This window comes from Rhinolophus sinicus, linkage group LG02 (genome assembly GCF_036562045.2).
Source record: "Rhinolophus sinicus isolate RSC01 linkage group LG02, ASM3656204v1, whole genome shotgun sequence".
Lineage (NCBI taxonomy): Eukaryota > Metazoa > Chordata > Mammalia > Chiroptera > Rhinolophidae > Rhinolophus > Rhinolophus sinicus.
Genome location: NC_133752.1, coordinates 60,041,392 through 60,062,314, shown reverse-complemented (window position 1 = coordinate 60,062,314; position 20,923 = coordinate 60,041,392). Strand labels below are relative to the sequence as shown.

At 35.2% G+C, this 20,923-nt stretch overlaps 1 protein-coding gene across 2 annotated transcripts; it reads right to left on the bottom strand.

The window, feature by feature from the left end:
* Window positions 1-884: 884 nt before the first annotated feature.
* Window positions 885-19,669, bottom strand: LOC109436813 (transmembrane protease serine 11B-like protein). Of its 2 annotated transcripts, XM_074318171.1 has the most exons (10): window positions 19,555-19,669; window positions 13,798-13,913; window positions 8,006-8,124; window positions 7,841-7,908; window positions 5,377-5,537; window positions 4,636-4,674; window positions 3,939-4,113; window positions 3,007-3,266; window positions 2,422-2,564; window positions 885-1,604 (listed from the first exon to the last, which is right to left on the bottom strand). In XM_074318171.1, exons 1-10 carry the CDS (start codon window positions 19,560-19,562, stop codon window positions 1,443-1,445), a joined length of 1,251 nt encoding a protein of 416 aa, XP_074174272.1. In that variant the 5' UTR covers window positions 19,563-19,669; the 3' UTR covers window positions 885-1,442. The 2 variants fall into 2 exon arrangements, with proteins under 2 accessions (XP_074174272.1, XP_019571198.2); XM_019715639.2 differs by lacking the exon at window positions 19,555-19,669 and having other exon boundaries at window positions 13,798-13,930.
* Between the last annotated feature and the right edge of the window lie 1,254 nt (window positions 19,670-20,923).

Here is a 20,923-nt window from a genome sequence, read left to right as displayed (position 1 = left end):
CCATAGTTGGCTCCTCGTGGCCAAAGAACTATGAGACCCCAGATCAGCTAGAATTGTTCCTCCAAAGTAGAAGCTGCCATCAGAGCCTGGTCAGCCTGCATCTGCGGACCTCACACACCTACCCAATCTGGGCCTCCATTTCCATGTGGAACACCATGTGGCCCTGTACAGTATGCAGCACTTCTTCGGCAAGTTAGCTGAGAAGAGAGGACACCCTGCCTCTCTTAAAGATGCAAAACCAGCAGAGTGACCAAGCCTTTCTCCAGGAAGTTCACAAGCCATCCAAGACAAGTGGGGTGGCAGCCTGCATGCCATGAAAGCCTCGGGAGACTAGGCACACCCTGGGCTCTACCTGTATGGGTTTCCACCTCTGTGACTTCCTGGAGAACCACTTTCCAGCCCTGGAGCTGAAACTCATCCAGAAGATGGCGGCCACCTGACCAAACTCACCAAGCTGTTGGGCCCCAATCCTGGCTGAGCCGGCCTCATTTTCAAGTGTGACTAGGAGCTTCCCATGTGCCCAGTGGCCTTTGCACCGTCCTGGCCTACCTGAGCCTCTCCTTCCCACGTCAAGGTCGCTTTTTAACCACCCTGGAGCCCTCTCCCAAGCTGTTGACCAAGTAGAAGCAATAACAGAAAAAGAAAAGAGAAAAAGCCACCTGCAAAAGACTGTTAAGAAAACAAACAAAAAGAAAGGAAAGTAAATTGTCATGTTGAACAAAAATAGTCTGCTTTTAAATTTGTTTTAATTAAAATGCTCTACACATTTTCATGGTTCATAGCTACTTCTTTTTATATATGATACAAATAAGGAATTTCTACAGAAAGCTGTATCAACACTGAAGAATTGGGGCACCTGGTCTCTGTACATCTAAAATGTGTTGTTTTGCCCAGTTTTGCTGATAGTGAAATTCTTTCACAATGACTGCAAGAGTTGGCCAAGATCCAAAATAAGAGACTCTAACTCAGTGCCTAAATTCTGATCAGATTTAGTTCACAGCAACACCCATTCTGCAAAAACTAAGACATGAAAGCTGATGTTTCAAACAGCATCCTCTAACCCAACCCTTAGGAGGTGTTGGTTCCAGTCTTTCACAGTGCTGCCTGGTAACTTGCAATGGACAAGGACATAATTCCATAAAGTCTGAATGCCTAAAACCAAAAGCTTTATGCTACGGTGAGATAACTATGGTGTGGGATCGTGAAATAGAAAACAAATAATAAAAGTCAGTTTTTGATAGGAGTACTTTGCTTAGGCCTTTCTCCACTAAACATGAGACTTCTTGCTTTGTCATGTAGTCTGCTTAAAATTAAAGTTCATAAGTATTCCCTTAGGACCACAATTCTTTTGAAACCCATTATACACACTAATTTAGAATGCATGTTTAATAGGAGTAACAGGTAAAAATGACCTAAGATAATTTCTACAAGATGCTTTTCTCTTAGATATGAGTCTTGGAGGCAATCCAGTTGCGGTAGGCAGTCACTCGCATATAGACTCCTGGCTTATTGATTTTACCACATTCTGATCCCCAGCTCACTGTTCCAACAAGGTACCAAATATTTCGAAAATTGGGATAAACAAGAGGTCCTCCAGAGTCACCCTAAAGAAGACAAAGAATATTTGTCATTATGAGAATTTACTCCCAGATATTTCACTCACACAAAGTGATAAGCCCAGATGAAGTATGTGATTCATATTTCATAGAGACCATGGGAAGCTGTATGGTATAAATCCTTGCTTCACCCTTATCCATAACAATGACTAGCCAGAATATATTCCCTAGGGCTCTTTGAGGTTCTACTGAACTTTGAAGGCATGAACTGATAAGTTACAAGGTCTAGTTCTATGAGAAATCTTTGGGAGACATATGTTATTGATATACTCCAAGTATCTGAGAAAAGTACCCAGGCCCCTGGCCATGAGAAAGCTAAGAAGGTAAGAGAAGTGGGCTGGAAGTAACTGAAAACTTTCTGAGACTGATCCTTTATTGAAATATGGTTAAAAGTATGGACTGTGATGCTAGACTACCTTGTTTTGGATGTCAATCTTCCCACCTTTTAGCTGTGTGACCTTCTGCAAATTACTTTACCTTCCTCTGCCTCAGTTTCCCACCTATAAAATGATAATAATGGTAGTAACTATATCACAAGGTGTGATGAGGATTAAATGGATTAATATTTGTAAAGGACTTCAATCTGTGCTTGGTTCAGAGTAAGTCCAACATAAGTGTTTATTAAACACAAACTTATGTTGCATGTAAGGGAGAATAACTTAAGTGCCAAAGCCAAGAGGGAGTTTGACAGGATTGTCAAAGTGCAAATTAATTGTAGTATAGAATTGTCTCCATATTGATAATTTTTAAAAAATAATAGTTATTTTAACATTACATGGTCAATGTAAATAATGTCCAGACTTACCTGGCAGGCATCAATATTTCCTTCCTGGTACCCAGCACATAGCATTGTGTCTTTCACCAAGCCGTTATATCCTTCCCTAGCATTACAGGTCTTTGTATCAATAATCTTCACAGGTGCTTTCTGAAGTAACACTGGGTATACACCTATAGGAAGTAAACATCAGCAAAAGAGCTGCTCTGAAACAGAGCAGGACGGAAAATTTGTTTTGTCCTCTGTACGTAAGTCTTGCATTTGACTCTTGCCTATTAGGATGAAAAAGCCCACTCAGTTCCCTGACTCAAATCAATTAAAAAGAAATGTTCGAAGAATAATTTGGAACAGCTTCCTAATGCTTCCTTTCTATGGCCTGATCTCTCTTCTTACATCTTTGGAACAGAATTTTCTAAATTAGTTTCTCCAGATTAGGGAATTTCCACAAACAGATTGGACTTCCAAACCAAGGAAATTTGCAAAGTCATAACTCTATTTTTCCTGAGAGAATCCCCTGGGAGTACCAGGCATCCAGAGGTAAATGATGACTTTATACCTAGATCACTATTTTTTTAAAAAACCTTACACACTATGTCAAGTTTTCACTGAACTTACCATCATACGTCAGTGCTCCCCATCCTGTAACAACAACTCCTTCACCTGGTAGAAAAACCTGTGTGGCCTCAGGAAGACAAACTCGATGCACATCATTATTAAATAAAACTTTTTCAGTGAGCTCTATAATTGCAATATCATCATGATGTTCATCCCAGGTGTAGTTTTCATGAATAATAATATTTTTAACATAACGTTGCATGTAGGATGGATATACTTTGGTGCCAAAGCTGACAGTATAATTTCTGGGATTTTGTGTCCTAAAGAAACAAAAATTATGCACTTTGTATTTATTTCAAAATAATAGAAATATGACATTAGAATTCCCTTGTTGAATAGTCCATTGGCAGTGATACAACATGATTTTTAAACTCATTTTGAAAATCCTGTTTGGGCCCCTAGACCATACACTATGTGAGGCAATAAGGATATAGAAATAAAAATAAATAAATTTAAAACAATGAAAAATAGCATAAACACAGGCAGCTATAATTGCTTAAATGGTTGTATATACAATTAGTGGGACCACGAAAGAAGAGGATTTAAATCTGCATGCTCTAGGGAACGGAAGATTCCTTAAGGAATGTGGCGTTTTGGATGAAACTATAGAGCTGAGTCATATTTGCCTAAAAGAAGAAGAGAGAGGGACAGATGTGCCAACCGGGAAGGTGGTTTGAGCAACTATAAATAGTTTGGGATGTCTGGAGTATAAAGTGATGTGAGATAAGAATCACGTCAGAAAAATATGTCATGTGACTGGTAAGGTAGGAAAGCCTTATTGGCTTACCATATAATTTTTCTCTCAAACCTTCCAGGATGCTATTGAGAATGAAAGGAAGTGATACTGATGATTAAACTGGGATAATAAGGATAAACTGGAATTGTTCCAGGGACTTTAGTCTTCCTAGCCTTGGGCGACATGATGAACTTACTTTCGAAAGCAGTGAGCTGCAGTCACTAGGTATTTTTCACTGATCAAAGATGCCCCACAGATGTGTTGGCCATTCTTTTTGAGACTTGCTTGCCACGGCCACTCTCCCTCCTGAGCAGCAGAACCTCCCTTGATTCTATCATATGTAGCTGACATCCTTGCTCGTCTCCCACAGCCTGTGAAACGGAGTCAGTTTTGTTTCATTGAGAATAGGAAGACACTGTTTATTGGATTACAAAGCTGACAGAGAAGTGAATTATTCTTGTATGTTCTGTCTGACACTATCTTACATTTATAGGAACAAAATAACCTGTCCAGGAATCACTAGCATTCCTTGAATCACCTCCATACCTAGCGTAGTACCTCAAAGACATCTCAGCACTTGGAGAATATGAAAGTTGTGGGAGTCAGATAAAGTAATGGTTAAGTCCATGAATTCTGCAACAAGACTCCGTGGTTTTAATTCTGTTCCCACCATTTACAAGCTAGTTGAATTTGGGCAAATTATTTCACTCCATTGTGCTTCAGTTTCCCCATCTCTAAAAAGAGACCGTAATAATACCTATTTTAGAATGGTTGTGAGAATTAAATAAATTATATATCAAACACTTAGAGCTGTGCCTGGCCAAGAGTAACAAATCCTGACTGTTATGTTTTAGATCATCTCATACATTTAATTAAAAAGTATATGAACTTACGGCTGTTAATAATCTTTTCAGCATTGACCTTACTGATTTCTGAAAAAGAACCAAAAGAACACGGTAAATTTAATACCTCGCATTAATCCAATGACCCAGGGGCCCATGAAGTAAGGTGGTAGGCCCAGCAGAGCAAGGACCAGAAATAATCTGGAATCTCACGATAAAATGTTGATAAAAAGGAAAGAACACTGGCTTATTTGAATTTTTCTTTTACTGTAAGTAAATGTGTGATACGGAAATACCATCTTCATAGTTCCATGTGAGAGACTTCTTTTTATTTAATTGGAATTGTATTCTGCATTATCTAGAAAATAACCAATATCATTCTTTAGAAGAACAGGAAGTTCCTACAAGTGAACCTGATTTCTGTCAATATACAAAAATAACTTTTAGAAAAGTGATTTGTCATAATGGCAGATCCTAGGCTGTTTTGGAAAGTTATAGATCATGAAAAAATAGCAAGACACACCTTTACTTACAGGAACTGTTCAAAGTCATACTACCTGCTTTAGAATAAGAAGCAACATTTTCCCCTCAGAACTAGTTTTAAGGTATGGCATTATTATGATTTCAACGTGTTTTTAATAATGAAGAATAAAAATTATTGCTCTGATATAAAACAATGACATTCATTTTTTTGAAACTATTGGGGATCAGCTTTGCATCTGGTGCTTGTGATATGTGTTAGGGATAAAAAGATGAAAAGTAATATGCCTCCCAGCTAATGCATAAACTTACCCACGAGCCTAAGAGAATTAGGATCTGCAGTCAAGGATCGTGAGCGGTTATTTAGCATCTGACGTAAGATGTTTTCTATTCTTCTTGTTGTGCTTTCCTTCCTTGATCTGGGAGCCTTGAATATCAGCCATATATGTGCTATCACACTGTTGTCATCAGGACTGGAAACAACATAAAGGTGTCATATGTTGCTACAAAAAAACTGCAATTCTTTCCTCATATCTCGATTTCTTCTGCTTTTTTATGGGTTTGTGCAATACTTTCACTTTACTCACAGTACTATCCATCTGTCTACCTTTACTTGGTGACAGTATGCATGCAGCTATGTTACTCAGTTTAGAGGGCAAGCAGTTCTACAAATCTGAAAAGTAGGAGAGGCCTAAGGCACAAGGTAGAAAAACTGGGTTAATTTATTCATGCATCCACCAATCATTAATTGCACAAATGTTATAGACAAGCAAGTGAGTTAGGTACTATAGGGTGATGTGAGGGTGACTAAGACATGGTTCCAACCCTCAAGGAATTTCCAGATTATTAAGGGAGATAAAACATATCTACAAATGACTATAATAAATGAGGCGGAAATGGTAAGATGTGTATCTTATATGCAGATAGTCAGAGGAAGGATATGTCATTTTTTTCTTAACAGACCACAGAAATTTTCATGAAAGAAGTGACATACACATTGGAACTTTCAGTATTTTCACCACTGTGTCATCAGCAAAAAATATTCACAGGCATAGAAGAGGAAGAATAGCACTCCAGAATAATTGGAGAACAATAACATTATTTAGCATTTATTGGGAATCTGCTGGGTTCCAGGTACTCTGTCATCACATTTATTATCACATTTAGTCTTCACCACAACCCGGCAGCATCGGTGTCATTGTCTTTATTTTAAAGACAAGGAAAAATTGAGGGTCGGAGAGATTACCTAATGTGCTCAAGATTACACAGCGACTAAACTAGGATCCTGATTCAGTACAATTGACTCTATAATCCAGGGTTTTTACACTGTGTACTGTCCCCCTGTGCCCAGACAGCCAGTTACCACAGGTGTCTAGGAGATTGGGCTTAGATGGAGGAGGGTCTTTAATGCTAGCGAAAGGGTAGTAGTGAAGAGAAGTTGAGTAAAACCATGCTTGAGGAAAATTAATGTGACTATCGTGTTCAGGGAAGATTTGTTTGTAATTGGGAAAGGGATGGGCAAACCAAGAGGCTGGCCAACAGCTATGTAAAAATTGTCAAGCAGTCCTGAGACTAGTGTCTGAAGTGTCATTCTTTTACTTTGAATCTCCCTAATGGATGACCAATCTTCTGGCATATAAATCAGTAATCATTCCTAGGATGCACTCAACTCATGCAAGTTTGATTATCATAACAGGGTGTGCCAAAATAAAAAACTGCCTCTCCATCATTTCTTATGGGCCTATGCTTTGTGTAGATACCTGAAGTTACATACATAAGAAAACAAAACAGCCTACCAGTGGTTGCAGTTTTCTCTGAGAGGTACACGGGCCCTTTAATTTTAGTCTCCCATTTCTTTCCAATACTCAAATTGAGCCCCAAGGTTAGTGCTAGTTGAGAGCTTGATCTATTCTGCAATTCCACGAGTCTCATGAGTTCCAGGAGCAGAGAAAGAAGGGAGACATAGTCTGGTGGTATTATTGAAGGTGAAAGCAACAGTTTCCTTCACTTGAAATGTGTTTATTTGCAAATATTTCCACACACGTTAACTTACGTTAACTTCTTTGACCCTGAGTACAGTTTTATTAGAGAAACAATGTAGGTATTATTATCAATATTTCATAGATAGGGGAGCAGACTCAAAGTGATATAGTGACTTGCCCAAGGCTCTCTAGGACACTAAGAGGTAAAGGTTGGGCTCAGGTTGTCTAACTTTCATGCTAGGCCTCCCTCTGCTTTCCCATGCTACTCCAAACCCACACACAGAGAACACAGCATAGGTATTTTACTTTTTGTTATGGTGACTAGAAGGCTTTCCTTGGCATCAAAGTCTGGTGTGAACATGCTCTTTTCTACCCTTTAAGAACTCTTAGACAGTTCTATAAGGTGTTTAACTGACTTGCAAGGAGAAAGATATGAGAAAACAAGGTCTTTATTTATGCTATTGCTAAATAAAAATGTCAGAGCATTAAACGTTGATCTTAGGGACCATCTAATGTTTGCTGGTCATAAAAACTTATGAAACCAGAGGGATACATCATCTGTAATTTATGGATTGATATGTTCTCAATATAGCTAATGAACTAAACTATAGAGCCTGATCTTTGCTTCAGTTTTATACTCAACACTTAATCTGACACTTTAGAATAATGTTGAAAATTAATAACTAATTACTTAATGACTATAACATATCAATAGACTCTTTTTACAGAGGAACTTTAAGCATAATTGTATGTATGATGGGTTGATCTCTTTTCTGTTATTGTTTGCTACTTACACCAGCGTGATGACTTGAGAATTGATATATTGTCTGTAAAGGCTAGAATTTTGAAATGCATCAACCATCTGTTAAAGAGAACATAGTCAAACATCAAATTCCAATAATACATTTATATGTCAGAAAATTAACAAATAAATATAGGAAATACTAAAAACTATTTACCTTAGTCTCGAGAATGTTGCTAAGATAGTTATTTTCTGGTGATGTCTCCCTTTCATAATTCATGTTAAATGGGATATCCAGCACTTTAAAGCTACCTTGGTAGTAGTAGGTTCTGTTTTCTGTGAGATAAAGAAATGACCCAATAATTATTTAAGTTAAATGGATTTCAAATCCAGATATAAATTACATAGTAACACCACCTAGTAAGTATTATGCTCATATTAAATTTTGGTAAATGCTGTGACTTTTCCTGGCACAGTTGATTAGATAATCTGGATATTGTGGCAACTGTTTATTAGACCAAGAATGAAGTACACATATATCAGAAAGAGGTCAGAAAGAATCACATCTTGACTGAGACACATATGACCATATACTATAAATAAGATTACTGTCTAGAATAAACAGTTCCCATACTGAATAAAAATAGTTACCATTTATTAAGTATTTACTATGTACAGTTATTTTATAAAAATGATATGAAGTGTACCCACTTTTTAGAGAAATGTAGTTTCGGAGATATTCAGTAACTTATCAAATATCATATAGCTATTAAGAAAAGCCAAGTCAAAACTTGATCTGAGTCCAAAGCCCACATTGAATCCATTATATTTCCTTCCTAATTTTTCATAGATACCAAGCTGTTTGATGTATAATATATCTTACCTCTAATATGTGATAGATATTAAGCATCTGGCAGTGCCTTGCATATGACAAGCACTAAATAAATGTTAATATTAGTTTGCAATATGATCATTGCCTTTGAAAGTCATCTTCGGAAGAGACAGGCTCAATATGTATGAAATTATTACTAATGAGGTACTAATAAGCTATTAATTGAGTGATATAGTTAAATGTTCAACTACGAGTCCTACATGAATGCAGAGAAGAGAGATACTATACTTAAAATAAAATATGATCTGTCATTGTAAATGCAGTGAAAATATTTTACAGTAAGAAAGGTGATGGGAAAAAAGTCAGAAAGTTCTAAACAAAATGCTGAAATGGGTTGATTATAAATAATAATTTGTAAATGAAAATTATTAATTGTAATTAATTTGTCTGTAAGTTATGGATCTTTTACTATAGAGACCAAGCTTTGCAATGGCAGTTTATTAGGTTTTACAATAAGTAGCAAAAAATAGACTTTGAAATGATTCAACTCTGTTTTTCATAATTTAATACTCACAATGTATCCTTCAGTTCTTCAATTAGATTCCTAAATATTTCTACCTATTATAGCAATTAGACAGCTATGAATATTCCTCAATGTAAAAAAAAAACAGTTCGGCAAGATACGGACAAGTTTTATTACTGGAACACTTTTTGCAAAGGCAGTGAATAAAGTGCATATGTAATGGGTAAGACATTTAAGACTAACCAACCATACTCTGGAACAAGGAAATCAACTCTTAAGTATCTTATTTTTAATTTAATTGTATGTAGCAATCCTAATGGGTTACTGGGATTGCTCACTATGCTGAGGCCACTGGGAATACAATTATTGTACTCTGTTGATACCTGATGAGATGAAAATAACCCTTTGGGATGGGATATCAATAAGTCATGATTTATATTCCCATCTCTATAGGTGATTCAAATGCCAATAGGAATTGATAACGATGGATAAAGGGCAGAAAGAAGGAAATTGTTTTACAACTTTTCCATGACTTGCTACTTATAACTTATTTCTTTAAAGAAAACTTACACAAACACATGATATGTTCATTTTTGTTTGTTTGTTTGTACTGAGAGTGTTCTCTAGGTGCAATAACAGAGTTTAAGCATGAATTATGACAACACATATTTAAAGGTGGCAGAGTATAAGCACTTCTTCTACATTGTCCTGCTTCTATGCCCTGGCAGGGGTGTGGAGAAAGACAAGGGTAAAGGGCTCAATTCCAAGGAAAATAAGAAAACAGCCACAACTCCAAACTAGAAACTATAAAGCAAACATGCCAAAAGCTGTGAAATATACACTAAGCTAAGGAATGACATAGATCAGAGATACATCTTCTCACAAGTTGTGTTAAATGAAGATTTTCTAAAAAGTTCTCAATGATTCCATGATTTGAGTAATAAGACTTCAGGTTCTGGAAAAAGATAAGGAATATTTGTGGAGACACCTATTTGACCCTGCAGAATGTCAGCAGTGAAAATAGAAGTGAAACCATACTACTGTGCCATTTTTATTATATCTGATCCAATTTCCAGCTGAGGCAACCTGCTGGAAGTAAGCCAGGGTAGAGAAAGGAACAAGTTGGCATCACTGTATCATAATTTAGAGAGTCTGAGAATTAAGGAGCTTTCCTCAATGCCACCCTAGCTTCTTAATTATTAAAAACTGAAGGTAAATGTGCCCTAGTAATAAAGACAATAACAGACTGGATAAGAGAATGTTTGAGAGGACAAACCAAAGTATAAGTTGCAAACTCCCTTAGTGTATGAGCCAACCCTAGACTCACTTCCCACAGTGCTCCTTAGAAAACAGTCTCACCCAAATCAAAAAGAGTAAATAACAATTACAATGGAACCAATAGGGAGTTTGTACATAGATGCTGAAGGGGAGAAAAGCCAAAGGAGGAAAAATATAAATAAATATTAAAGGAGGAATTATCAAGGTAACAGAGGAAGAGTTTCAACTACTACTTCTTATTGTCTTCAAAATATTGTAGAATAAAGAGCTCAAAATATACAACAATTTAATGATGAAGAAAATCTGGAGAATTCAGTAAAGAAATGAAAGAGGAAAGTAAGACTATAACATATGAAAGCCACACTGGAAACAACAGATATAGATTTAAAATGTTGTGCTATGGAAGACAGGCTTGAGCAAAACAAGCAAATGGAAATGGAAATGGAAACCAGTATAAAATTATTATTGAGGGAATAAACAATGTGAGAGGCAAAGGTGATCCAACAAATGCATAATTGATATTCCTGACAAAAGAATTGAATAAATGAATTTGAATCTGTAGTTTAAAAGGGCTTGTTGTGTTCTAAGAAAAAATGATACATTATGACCACGAGGCTAAGACAGACTAGATGTGATGAATCCAAAGGATAAAAAGTATTGCAATGGGGGCAGTAAAAATTTGTGCCATTTTAAACCAAAGATCCCTGAATGGCATCAGGCACTTCTGGAAGTAGAATTGAAAGTGTGATTAAAAATAGGAAGATTGGTTGAAACAGCTAGATCCCAGTGTCTTACCCAACTGCTGTTTTTAGATCAGAGAAACTGAGACACAATTGAGGGCAGGTACATCGTACCCAAAATTTATATGCTGGATTTCTGCCCTCCCTTCCCCCCCACAACTTGACTACAGAAAGCCAGAAGCCCAGAATACCTCCACTGGACAAAACAAGGGAAACGTTTTTTCTCATCTGGGAATTCTTACCAATCCCAGAGCAAAAACCTAAGTATACTGATAATTTGGGTTCTCTCAAGAAAACAACCTAGATAGAATGATCTATATTAAAAGTCATTGTCAACAGACACTCCTTTCATAGACAGCTTCCAGTCAGCTTTTTAATCCCCAATCTTAAATGTCAGCAGACACTAAAAGATGAACATATATTTGACAAAGTTATCTAATATGAAATACAGTTGACCCTTGAACAGCATGGGTTTGGACTGTGCAGATCCATTTATATGCAAATTATTTTCAATAAATACCTGTACTGTTTTTGATCTGCAGTTGGAAATCTGCTGTTGTGGAAGGCCAATTTGTGCTATGAATTTCAGACTTGCCAACTTCACAATTGTGTATGCATTAATCTCTACAATTTCAAGATTGGGGATTAAAGAGCTGACTGGAAGCTGTTTATGAAAGGAGTGTCTGTTGACAATGACTTTTAATATAGACCGTTCTATCTAGGTTGTTTTGTTGCAATAACTCTAATTATCAGTATACTTAAAAAAGAAAGAAAGAAAGAAAGAAAGAAAGAAAGAAAGAAAGAAAGAAAGAAAGAAAGAAAGAAAGAAAGAAAGTCAAAATATTATGTAAATGAACATGATAATATATATTATCTAAATAGCTAGGTAATAAAGAATATATTTTAGCAATTAAATATATAACAGGAACAAATAATTCAATAGGATTGGAAAATAAATTTGAGAAAATGACCAAGAGAGTGATTTAAAAAAAAACAAAAAACTAAGAGTAGAAAACAAAAAGATAAATATACATAAATTAGAGGCAACATTTAGGTAGTCCAATATCCAAATTATAAGATCTCCAAAGAGAGAGAGAAAGAGGACAGAAAATTATCAAAGACACAATCTAAAATAAATTTCAGGAGCTAAAGTATATGAGTTTCTAGATTGAAAGCATAATGGATAAAAATAAGATATAGACAATGTCACATTACTAACTGCCAGCATAATGGATGAAAATAAGATCCACACACTGTTACATTACCATGATATTTCAAAACACTGAGTACAAAGAAAAAGATCCAGGAAGGTTTCAGAAGTTCAGGGAGAAATTTTATTCAGAAGTTCTAGAATCAAAATGACATCAGACTTCTTGACAGAAACTTTGAAAGCAAAAGGACAATAAAGCTTTATCTTCAAAATTCAGAGGGAAAATTTTTTTTCCAATTCAGAATTCTATACTATTAATTAAGGTTAAGAGTAGACATTCAAGTTGCCAAAAATGTATACTTCTTACAAAGCTCCTAGAATATACATTTCACCACAACTGAGTGAATAAAATAATTAAAAGGAAATACGGAATGCAATCATTACGAAATTAAGTCCAACCTACTGCCAGAAAATGAACCAGGAGACAATTGAAAGTCATCCCCAAAATGTTGCTGAAGGGAAATCTCAAATCAAGACCTATGTAGCCAGGGTGTGAATGAGTATGGAATTCTCATCTTGCATAGTAGAAAGTGAATAGATAACACCAATAACTGAAAAATTAGGATATAACGATATTACAAATCAACTTAAAGAGTTGAAAGTGGTGGCCTCTGAGAAATGGGACATAGGGAGGAGCTGCATTTTTCATAAAAAGTTCTGCCAATTTGACTCTTTAAATTATGAGTACGTATAGCTTTATAGGAAAAAAAAAATCCAAACATGACGAAGTCACAGAAAAAGCGTTGATGATGACCACATCCTCCATTTAATATATGCATATTCAAAATTAAAAAACTGTAGTGATTATGATTACAAACCAGAATGAAGTGTTATAAACTTTGATAATTGACAAATAATAATATTGTTAATAAACTATGGGGAAGTGTGGGAGAAAAATGAGAAGTATAAGTATGCTGATTTTCTTGTCTTTCATAGCAGGATATAAATATGATTATGTCTAAAGTTAAAACATATTTTTTTAAAAACAACTCCAACTTATGTTTCCAAAGTCTTTTTTAATCCATGTTAAAGGGATTTTTTATTAATGTTTTTGTTATAAGGAAAAATTAGTCAAAATTAAATATTCTTTGGTTTCTCTTTTTCACATAAAGTAAGTGTAATACCTTAATTATAAAGTGACATATATAATACAATCTTGATAGAGTACTTTTGTATCTATAAATTATCGATCTATGTATTCATATCTCTATATGGCATATATTTTTACCTGTGTATATTCAAAACAATGTTTATGATAAAGTGTTTGGTAAATGTTAATGTTTATTTCTGGGATCTCCCAAAATCCCAGAAATAAGAATTTTAAAGGGAGATAATTCATTACTTGTCACTGTCACTTTTTCTTTTGTAGAAATGGAAATAAAGTTTACAACAAACTGAAATAAATAGAAATGTATTCTTTACCAACCTATTGCCAAAAAATGAACCAGGAGACCAATAGTTATTCCCAGGATTGCCAACACTCCAAACACAATGAGGGCAATCATCCATAGTGGCAAAGATGTACGAGAAGTTCTGATTGGTCTGCAAGTAAAAGGCATAAATATGAAGGATACATCAGAAAAAGCAGTCATTCCAAATCTTTATTTCTTTCCTCTTGCTCACTCTTAGAAACTCCACAATTTAGGCAAAATGGCAAAAGACATGGAGAGAGAGAGAGAGAGAGAGAGAGAGAGAGAGAGAGAGAAGGAAAGAAGGAGGGAAAGAAGGAAGGAAGGGAGGGAGAAGGAGGGAGGAAGAAAGGAAGCAAGGAAGGAAGGAAGGAAGGAAGGAAGGAAAGGAGGAGGGGAAAAAGGAGAGAGGGAGCGAGGGACAGATGACTGGAAGAAAAAAATTCATGAGCTTACCTGAAAGTTTATGATCAAACCTCTGTGGATCGTGCTATGAAATTATTTTTCAGGAGTCTAAGAGTTGGTGCCAAGTTATCTATACTTAGCATCTAGCTCCCTCCCATAATCAATGGGTAGTGACAGAGTTAGTTAGTATCAATAAATGAAGAACTTGCCAGGTTGGGAGGAAAGAGGAGTGGGGAATGAAAATGTCTCAGAAGTTCTTTATGCCTAAGCCTATCATAAATTTTTAAATGTATGATCATGAGCCTATATTATTTGTTATGTCCTTGTTATATACAAAGAACACACACAAAAATGAAGTGCTATGTTGGGTCAGAGTAGTGTCCATCTCTCTTACTAGCTTGTTTATGGCTGTGGTTTAAAGGGATGTTTTATAGATGTGCATGCTATGATCAATCTGCAATAAATAATTTAGGTATTTTCACTGTGTGTCATTTATACAGCAAATACATGTTGAGAGCCTCTACCTAAGTTGAAACAGGGATTTGTGGGAACTTTCCAGACAAAGAGGCATGGAAAGACATGTAGGTAGAGGGAACAATATACCATGCTCAATGAAAGGCCAGCAATTCAATTTTTGTGCAGCAAACTGTGAGCCATGTATTGGCCAAAAATGAAGTTAGAGAGTGTAATGGTTAATTTTACATGTTAACTTTGGCTAGGCTATGGTGCCTAGCCATAGGCACCAGTTGTTTGGTCAAACACTGTTTGACATGTTGCTGTGAAGGTATTCTGTAACTGTGATAAACGTTTATAATCAGGGACTTTAAGTAAAGTATACCCACGATAATGTGGGTGGTATTCATCCAATCAGATGAAGGACTTAAGAGCTGAAACTGAGGTTTCTGGGAGAAAAAGGAATTCTGCTATGGAATATAACATAAAAATCCTGCTTGATTTTCCAGCCTGCCAATTTATGCTATGAATTTCAGACTTGCCAACTTCACAATTGTGTGAAGCAATTCCTTAAAATAAAATCTCTCTCTCAATCTCCAGGTAGATAGATGATACATAGATGATAGGTAGGTAGGTAGGTAGATAGATAGATAGATAGATAGATAGATAGATAGATAGATAGATAGATAGATAGATAGATAGATAGATAGATACTATTGGTTATAGTATATCATATATATCTATATGCCCATGAATTTATGTCTATCTATCATCTATTAGAGATCTTACTGGTTGTGTTTTTGTGGAGAATCCTGACTTACAGACAAAGACGCACTAACAAGAAGGACTTTTGATGCCACACAAAGATGTTGAGATTTTTGTCTTAAAAATTGGGACTCCTCCAAGTATGATTAGAGGATCATCTTAATCAGAATCACCTGGAAGTTCTAATTAAATATGCAGACTATCATATCCTACCTCAGATCTACTGAATTCAAATTCCTAAAAAGGCCAAATAATTTGCACTTTAACACTCTGGTGATGCAGATTCTCACTTAGTAAGTAGTGTGATGTCTTAAGGAAATCACATCTATCTTTCATCTAGCCACATCACATTGTCAAGTTTTTCAGATTAAAAGTAGCATCAGGGGCAGTGTGTATTATGTATTTGATCTCAGATAAAAAATAAATTGGGTTGATGCTTTCAGGAGAACAAGAATTTTTTTATTTTTTAAATCCATCCTCTATTGATTTTTTTCACTCTGTTTTAAAACTATTTCATGCTTCTTTTTCCTCAAACCTTCAGTACCACCCACCCCATTCTTAGTCTTAGCTGATAACCTTACTTCCTAGCCCACTGAGAAAATGGTAGGCATCAGAAAAGAATATTTACAATGCCATTATCACATTTGTGAACTTCTCTTCATTTGTACCCCACACTCTGCTCTTTTTCCATGTTTCTATTAATTAACTGTGACTCTGTCCTAGGCCAACCTCTCCACCATTTCATCTTACTTTCCAACCTATGTTTCTAACCTATGTGCCAGTCATTTCAAATTACTCAGAGTTCCACGCTCAACCAGACTCCTTCATGACTCCATGTCTTTGCACATTCTGGTCCTTTTGCCTAAAATATCTGCCTCAAGTCTGCCCAGTGAGCTACCACTCAAACTTTGTCACTGAATTCTGTCATCTCATTATCTCTGAAGTCTCCCATGGCCCAGCCAATTATGGGTCTACATTGAAAATAATTTTTGTTTTTACATGGAAGTCTTTTTACCTCTAGTTTTGACCATGTTATCACCTGGGGCCATGTCATTATTTGTTGTGTTATATATACCCAGAGCCTAGTGTGGTGTCTAGCACCTTATAGATCAAGCATGTTGAGGAGTGAATGAATGAATCAAGGGCTATTAAGGACAGTAATAAAAGAAAATGATGGTAGTAATAAAAGAAAATGATGGATTTAAGAAAATTTAGAGTAGAATATTTGTCAGAACTTGGTAATTTAGTTAGCTATATTGGTAAAGGATGGGAATATGTTAAAGATGATGCAAGAGTTTACCTTGAGAAGTAAAAGAGAATAAAATGAAGCCTAGAAGAGATAACTTGTGGAGGAAATTGTAAATATTTTATATCTTGAGTTTGAGAGACATTTAAATTTCCAATACACAACTGGAGATATCAGACTGGTAGTTAACTGAGGAAACATAACTGGGATGTCAACATAGGAGTCATCCCAAAACAGGGAAGAAACAAAGATGTGAAACTATATTAATATAGTACATGTTGTATAAAATATTGTACAGAAGTGATACTTCTCTTTCTAAGACAAACTTATGTTTCCATTGTAATTACAACTAATTCATCTCATTTTTTCATACCTTTCCTAAATTTCCAAGTCTTACTGTTTGATATCTCTCAAAAGATTTTAAACTCTCAGTACATATTTATTAACTATCAAATTCAAAATATAGTTCACCTTTCTTTGAAGGGTAAGCACTTACCTCATTTCATAAGCATTTAGCCCCACCAAAACTACTTTGTTCACTTCTTGTTTCTTTAATCTGCCCCACACCCTTTCTTTACTTTTCTGTCTCCCATGAACTCTTACTAATTACTTTATATTTATACATTTCATGTTTGACTAGTTTTATTTTTAAAGCTTTACCTCAGAACAGGACTTCATAAAGATTTGGGCAAATTTTTCCCTAAATCAACAAGTTGTTTTAAGAACTCTTATTCTTTTAAGTATAGAAATAAATCTAAGTCTATTAAAACTCAATCAAATAAGACGTTTTAGACTTCATCCAGACACAATGGTTTGAAAGTAGAGAACTGAAATGAAACTCAAGAGTAAAATTAAGCCTAGAATAGGTGGGGAGGAAATGATAAATATTTTATATCTTGAGTTTGAGAGTAATTTAAATTTCCAGTACACAACTGGAGACATCAGATATCAGAATTTATTTTTAATTGATCTTTATTGAAAACACTGCAGAATTTTACATTTACAATTCCTATCCTCCTTTTCCCTTTTGATTATTGCTTGTCACTATCTCAGATGCTACTCTGAGTTGTAGCAACCTTTTACTCATAACCTAAAGATCTTACAAACCATGGTGTAGATTAAATAGCTGCTTAAAAATGACAGACTTCCCAGGCAGAAAAATCACTCAGCTATTTCGCCAATATTTTTGGTAGTCCATACTACAAATTCTCCTGAAAAGTCATGTAAAGGGAATTACCAGAAAAGGATCCAGATTATTAATTTGATTTTGCTATTAAAAAAACCTCTGACCATGAACTCTCAGTGCTACCTTGACAAGGATCTAAACACAGCTTTTTTTCTTTTACAACCCAGAGAAGTATCTGAGCTGGTGACAAGCAATAATCAAAATGGAAAAAGAGGAATTGTAAATGTAAAATTCTACAGTGTTTTCAACCCATTCCATCCTATAGGAATACCATAAAAAAATTAAAATTGATAAAATGTGGTTTTGAAGTCTTGATTTCTACTTCTAGTGTTCTTTCCTTCCTCTTGGCTGTTTGTCATTCGGGCAGCCAAATGCAAACATTGGATTGACTAAAGTCTCCTCAAATGCAGCTGCAAAAGCAACCATGTTGCCAAATCCCTCCCAGCCCTTCTGAGCAACCAGATAAATGCCTCACTCTGAGAAGCTAACCAATGAATTAGTGCTTGAATTTTCCCTAGGTAATTTGGAGTGCTTAGAAACAGTGGCTTTAATCCTTTGAAGTCATTCAGGTTAGGACTGCACACAAGTGTCAAAATGTTGAAGGAGAAGGAGGAGGTGCCCTATAAATAAAAAGAAAATCATCCACCCAGCATTAAAGTGATGACTATCTTATAGGCAAAACAAAACAATCATACTGTTTCCTCTTCACTTTTAAAGGTGAGTAATGATTCTTCACCGATAGATCAGAGACGTGGCTAACAGGGAAACGGCAGGGTTATAATATAATATCTTTAATAAAAAAAATTACACAACCATAAATTATTTAGTTCAAGACAAAAATGTTCTTGTATATTCTGTCACAGTGAATACACTTTTTCTAATAATGTTTTACATGAATACTGATACTGTGAAAATGCGTGTGTGTGTCTTAAAGAGCGCAACTATTGACTCAATGTACACATTTAAAAATATATATTTGTATAAAGCACGTGTTTATATTTCACAGTTGTCTGAACATTAAATATTTTATGATTAGGTTCTCTGAATTTTACTGTTTTGCATATGAGTATATTTTGATGAAAACACCATATGAGCTAAAAGTACAGTTTTAGAATGGCATTAATGATCATTAACATAATAATTATCTAGTTAGATACTTTAAAAATAAACAGCACATGTCTATGCATAATTAAACTCTTCTAGTTTATCAACATTTTACAGATAAAAATACATTGTTGTATATATGATTCTATAGAAAACACCTATGAATCAATGATACTGTTAAAATTCAAGAAAATATTCATGGAAGCACTTTAGAAAGCACAAGATGTTTAAAAAATACAAGGGAGTCATAATCATGATCACCACCAAGAACAATTTAACATTTGATTTATAAGAGAAAAAAATTTTCTCTCTGCTTCCTCCTCTCCACCTTACAATAATCACACATTCGTATTATTTTTCATTCACAGGATGTCAAGCCGCATGTCACCTTTCTGAAGCACTCCCCAAATCACTGCATAAAACTACAGATTCCAGACACAAATGCACGTATGTGGTAGAGTTGTCTCCATGCTGGAAATTTAAAATGCTGTGGAGGAATTACAAATTCCTCCTAAACTCAGTTATTTTACTGCAACTTTTGGGTGGGAGTCATAGTAGGGAAATAGTGTTACTTCTATTTATGTCAGAATTTTAGGCAAGCAAATCTCCACTTACCTATACATAATGTGCTGATATTTCGGCTGTTGGTATCATAAAGATAAAGAAAACTTCTTCACTTCTTTTGTCCTGATCAGTGGTTCTCAGGTAAATGTGCTAACCACAATGAGACTTGGGATTTTAAGGGTTGGTTGCAATAGCAGAAGGTAATTAATGGGAAACTTGTTTAACAAGTGTTGGTGACAGCTGTGGATCTGTGGTTTAAAGGAAGAACTGAAAAGTCCTCTTTGAGTTGGATGTTTAGAAAAACACAGTAGACGTAACCTGGATTGGTCACCTGAGAGATCCACCCAAGAAATAGGACCACAGATTTGTGAATCAGTATTCTGACTCAGATTCCATTCATCTCTGTAATGACACAGAGCTTCTCCTCAGTAAAACCAACTGTACCCATAAGAGCAGTCTCTGAAAATGACTTAAATAGAAGTTGTGTTTTTTTGATACAATAATTCTGCTACAGCATTATTCATTGGTAGCATGCTTAACCTAAAAATTCTTATGTAGGAATGGGATGACGGAGGTAGGTTTTGGTGTAATAAATTCAGTTCTATTTTGGTAATTCTTTATAAGAAAAGGAACTAATTGACATAGTCAAGAGTTGTTTATTAAGTGAATGTGGATTAAGTTTTTGGGTAACACAAAATTTTTACAAAAACCAAAAATAAAGAGGCTATTTAGACATTTTGGATACAAATATCTAGATTTATTTTTTTTTCAGTTATAGTTGACATTCAATATTATTTTATATTAGTTTCAGGTATGCAACATAGTGGTTAGGCATTTATATAATTTATTCAGTGATCCCCCTGATTAGTCTAGTACCCACCTGGCACTATACATAGTTGTTGCAACATTATTAACTATATTCTCTATGTCATACTTTACATCCCTGTTACTAGTTTGTGATTACCAATTTGTATTTCTTAAGCCCTTCACCTTTTTCACTCAGTTCTCCAACCCCTCTCCCATCTGGCAACCATGAATTTGTTATCTATGGGTTTGTTTCTGTTTTGTTTGTTCATTTATTTTGTTCTTTAGATTCCACATATAAGTGAGATCATATGGGGTTTGTCTTTCTTAGTATGATTTATTTCACTTAGCATAATGCCATCTAGGTCCATCCATGTTGTTGAAAATTGTAGTATTCATTCTTTTTTGTGGCAGAGTAATACTCCGTTGTATATATGTACCACTTCTTCTTTACCCAATCATCTATTGATGGGCACTTGGGTTGCTATTATACCTTGGCTATTGAAATAGTGCTGCGATGAATACAAGGGTGCATACATCTCTTCAAATTAGTGTTTTGGATTTCTTTGGATAAATACCCAGAAGTGGAATTGCTGGTCATAAGGTAATTCTCTTT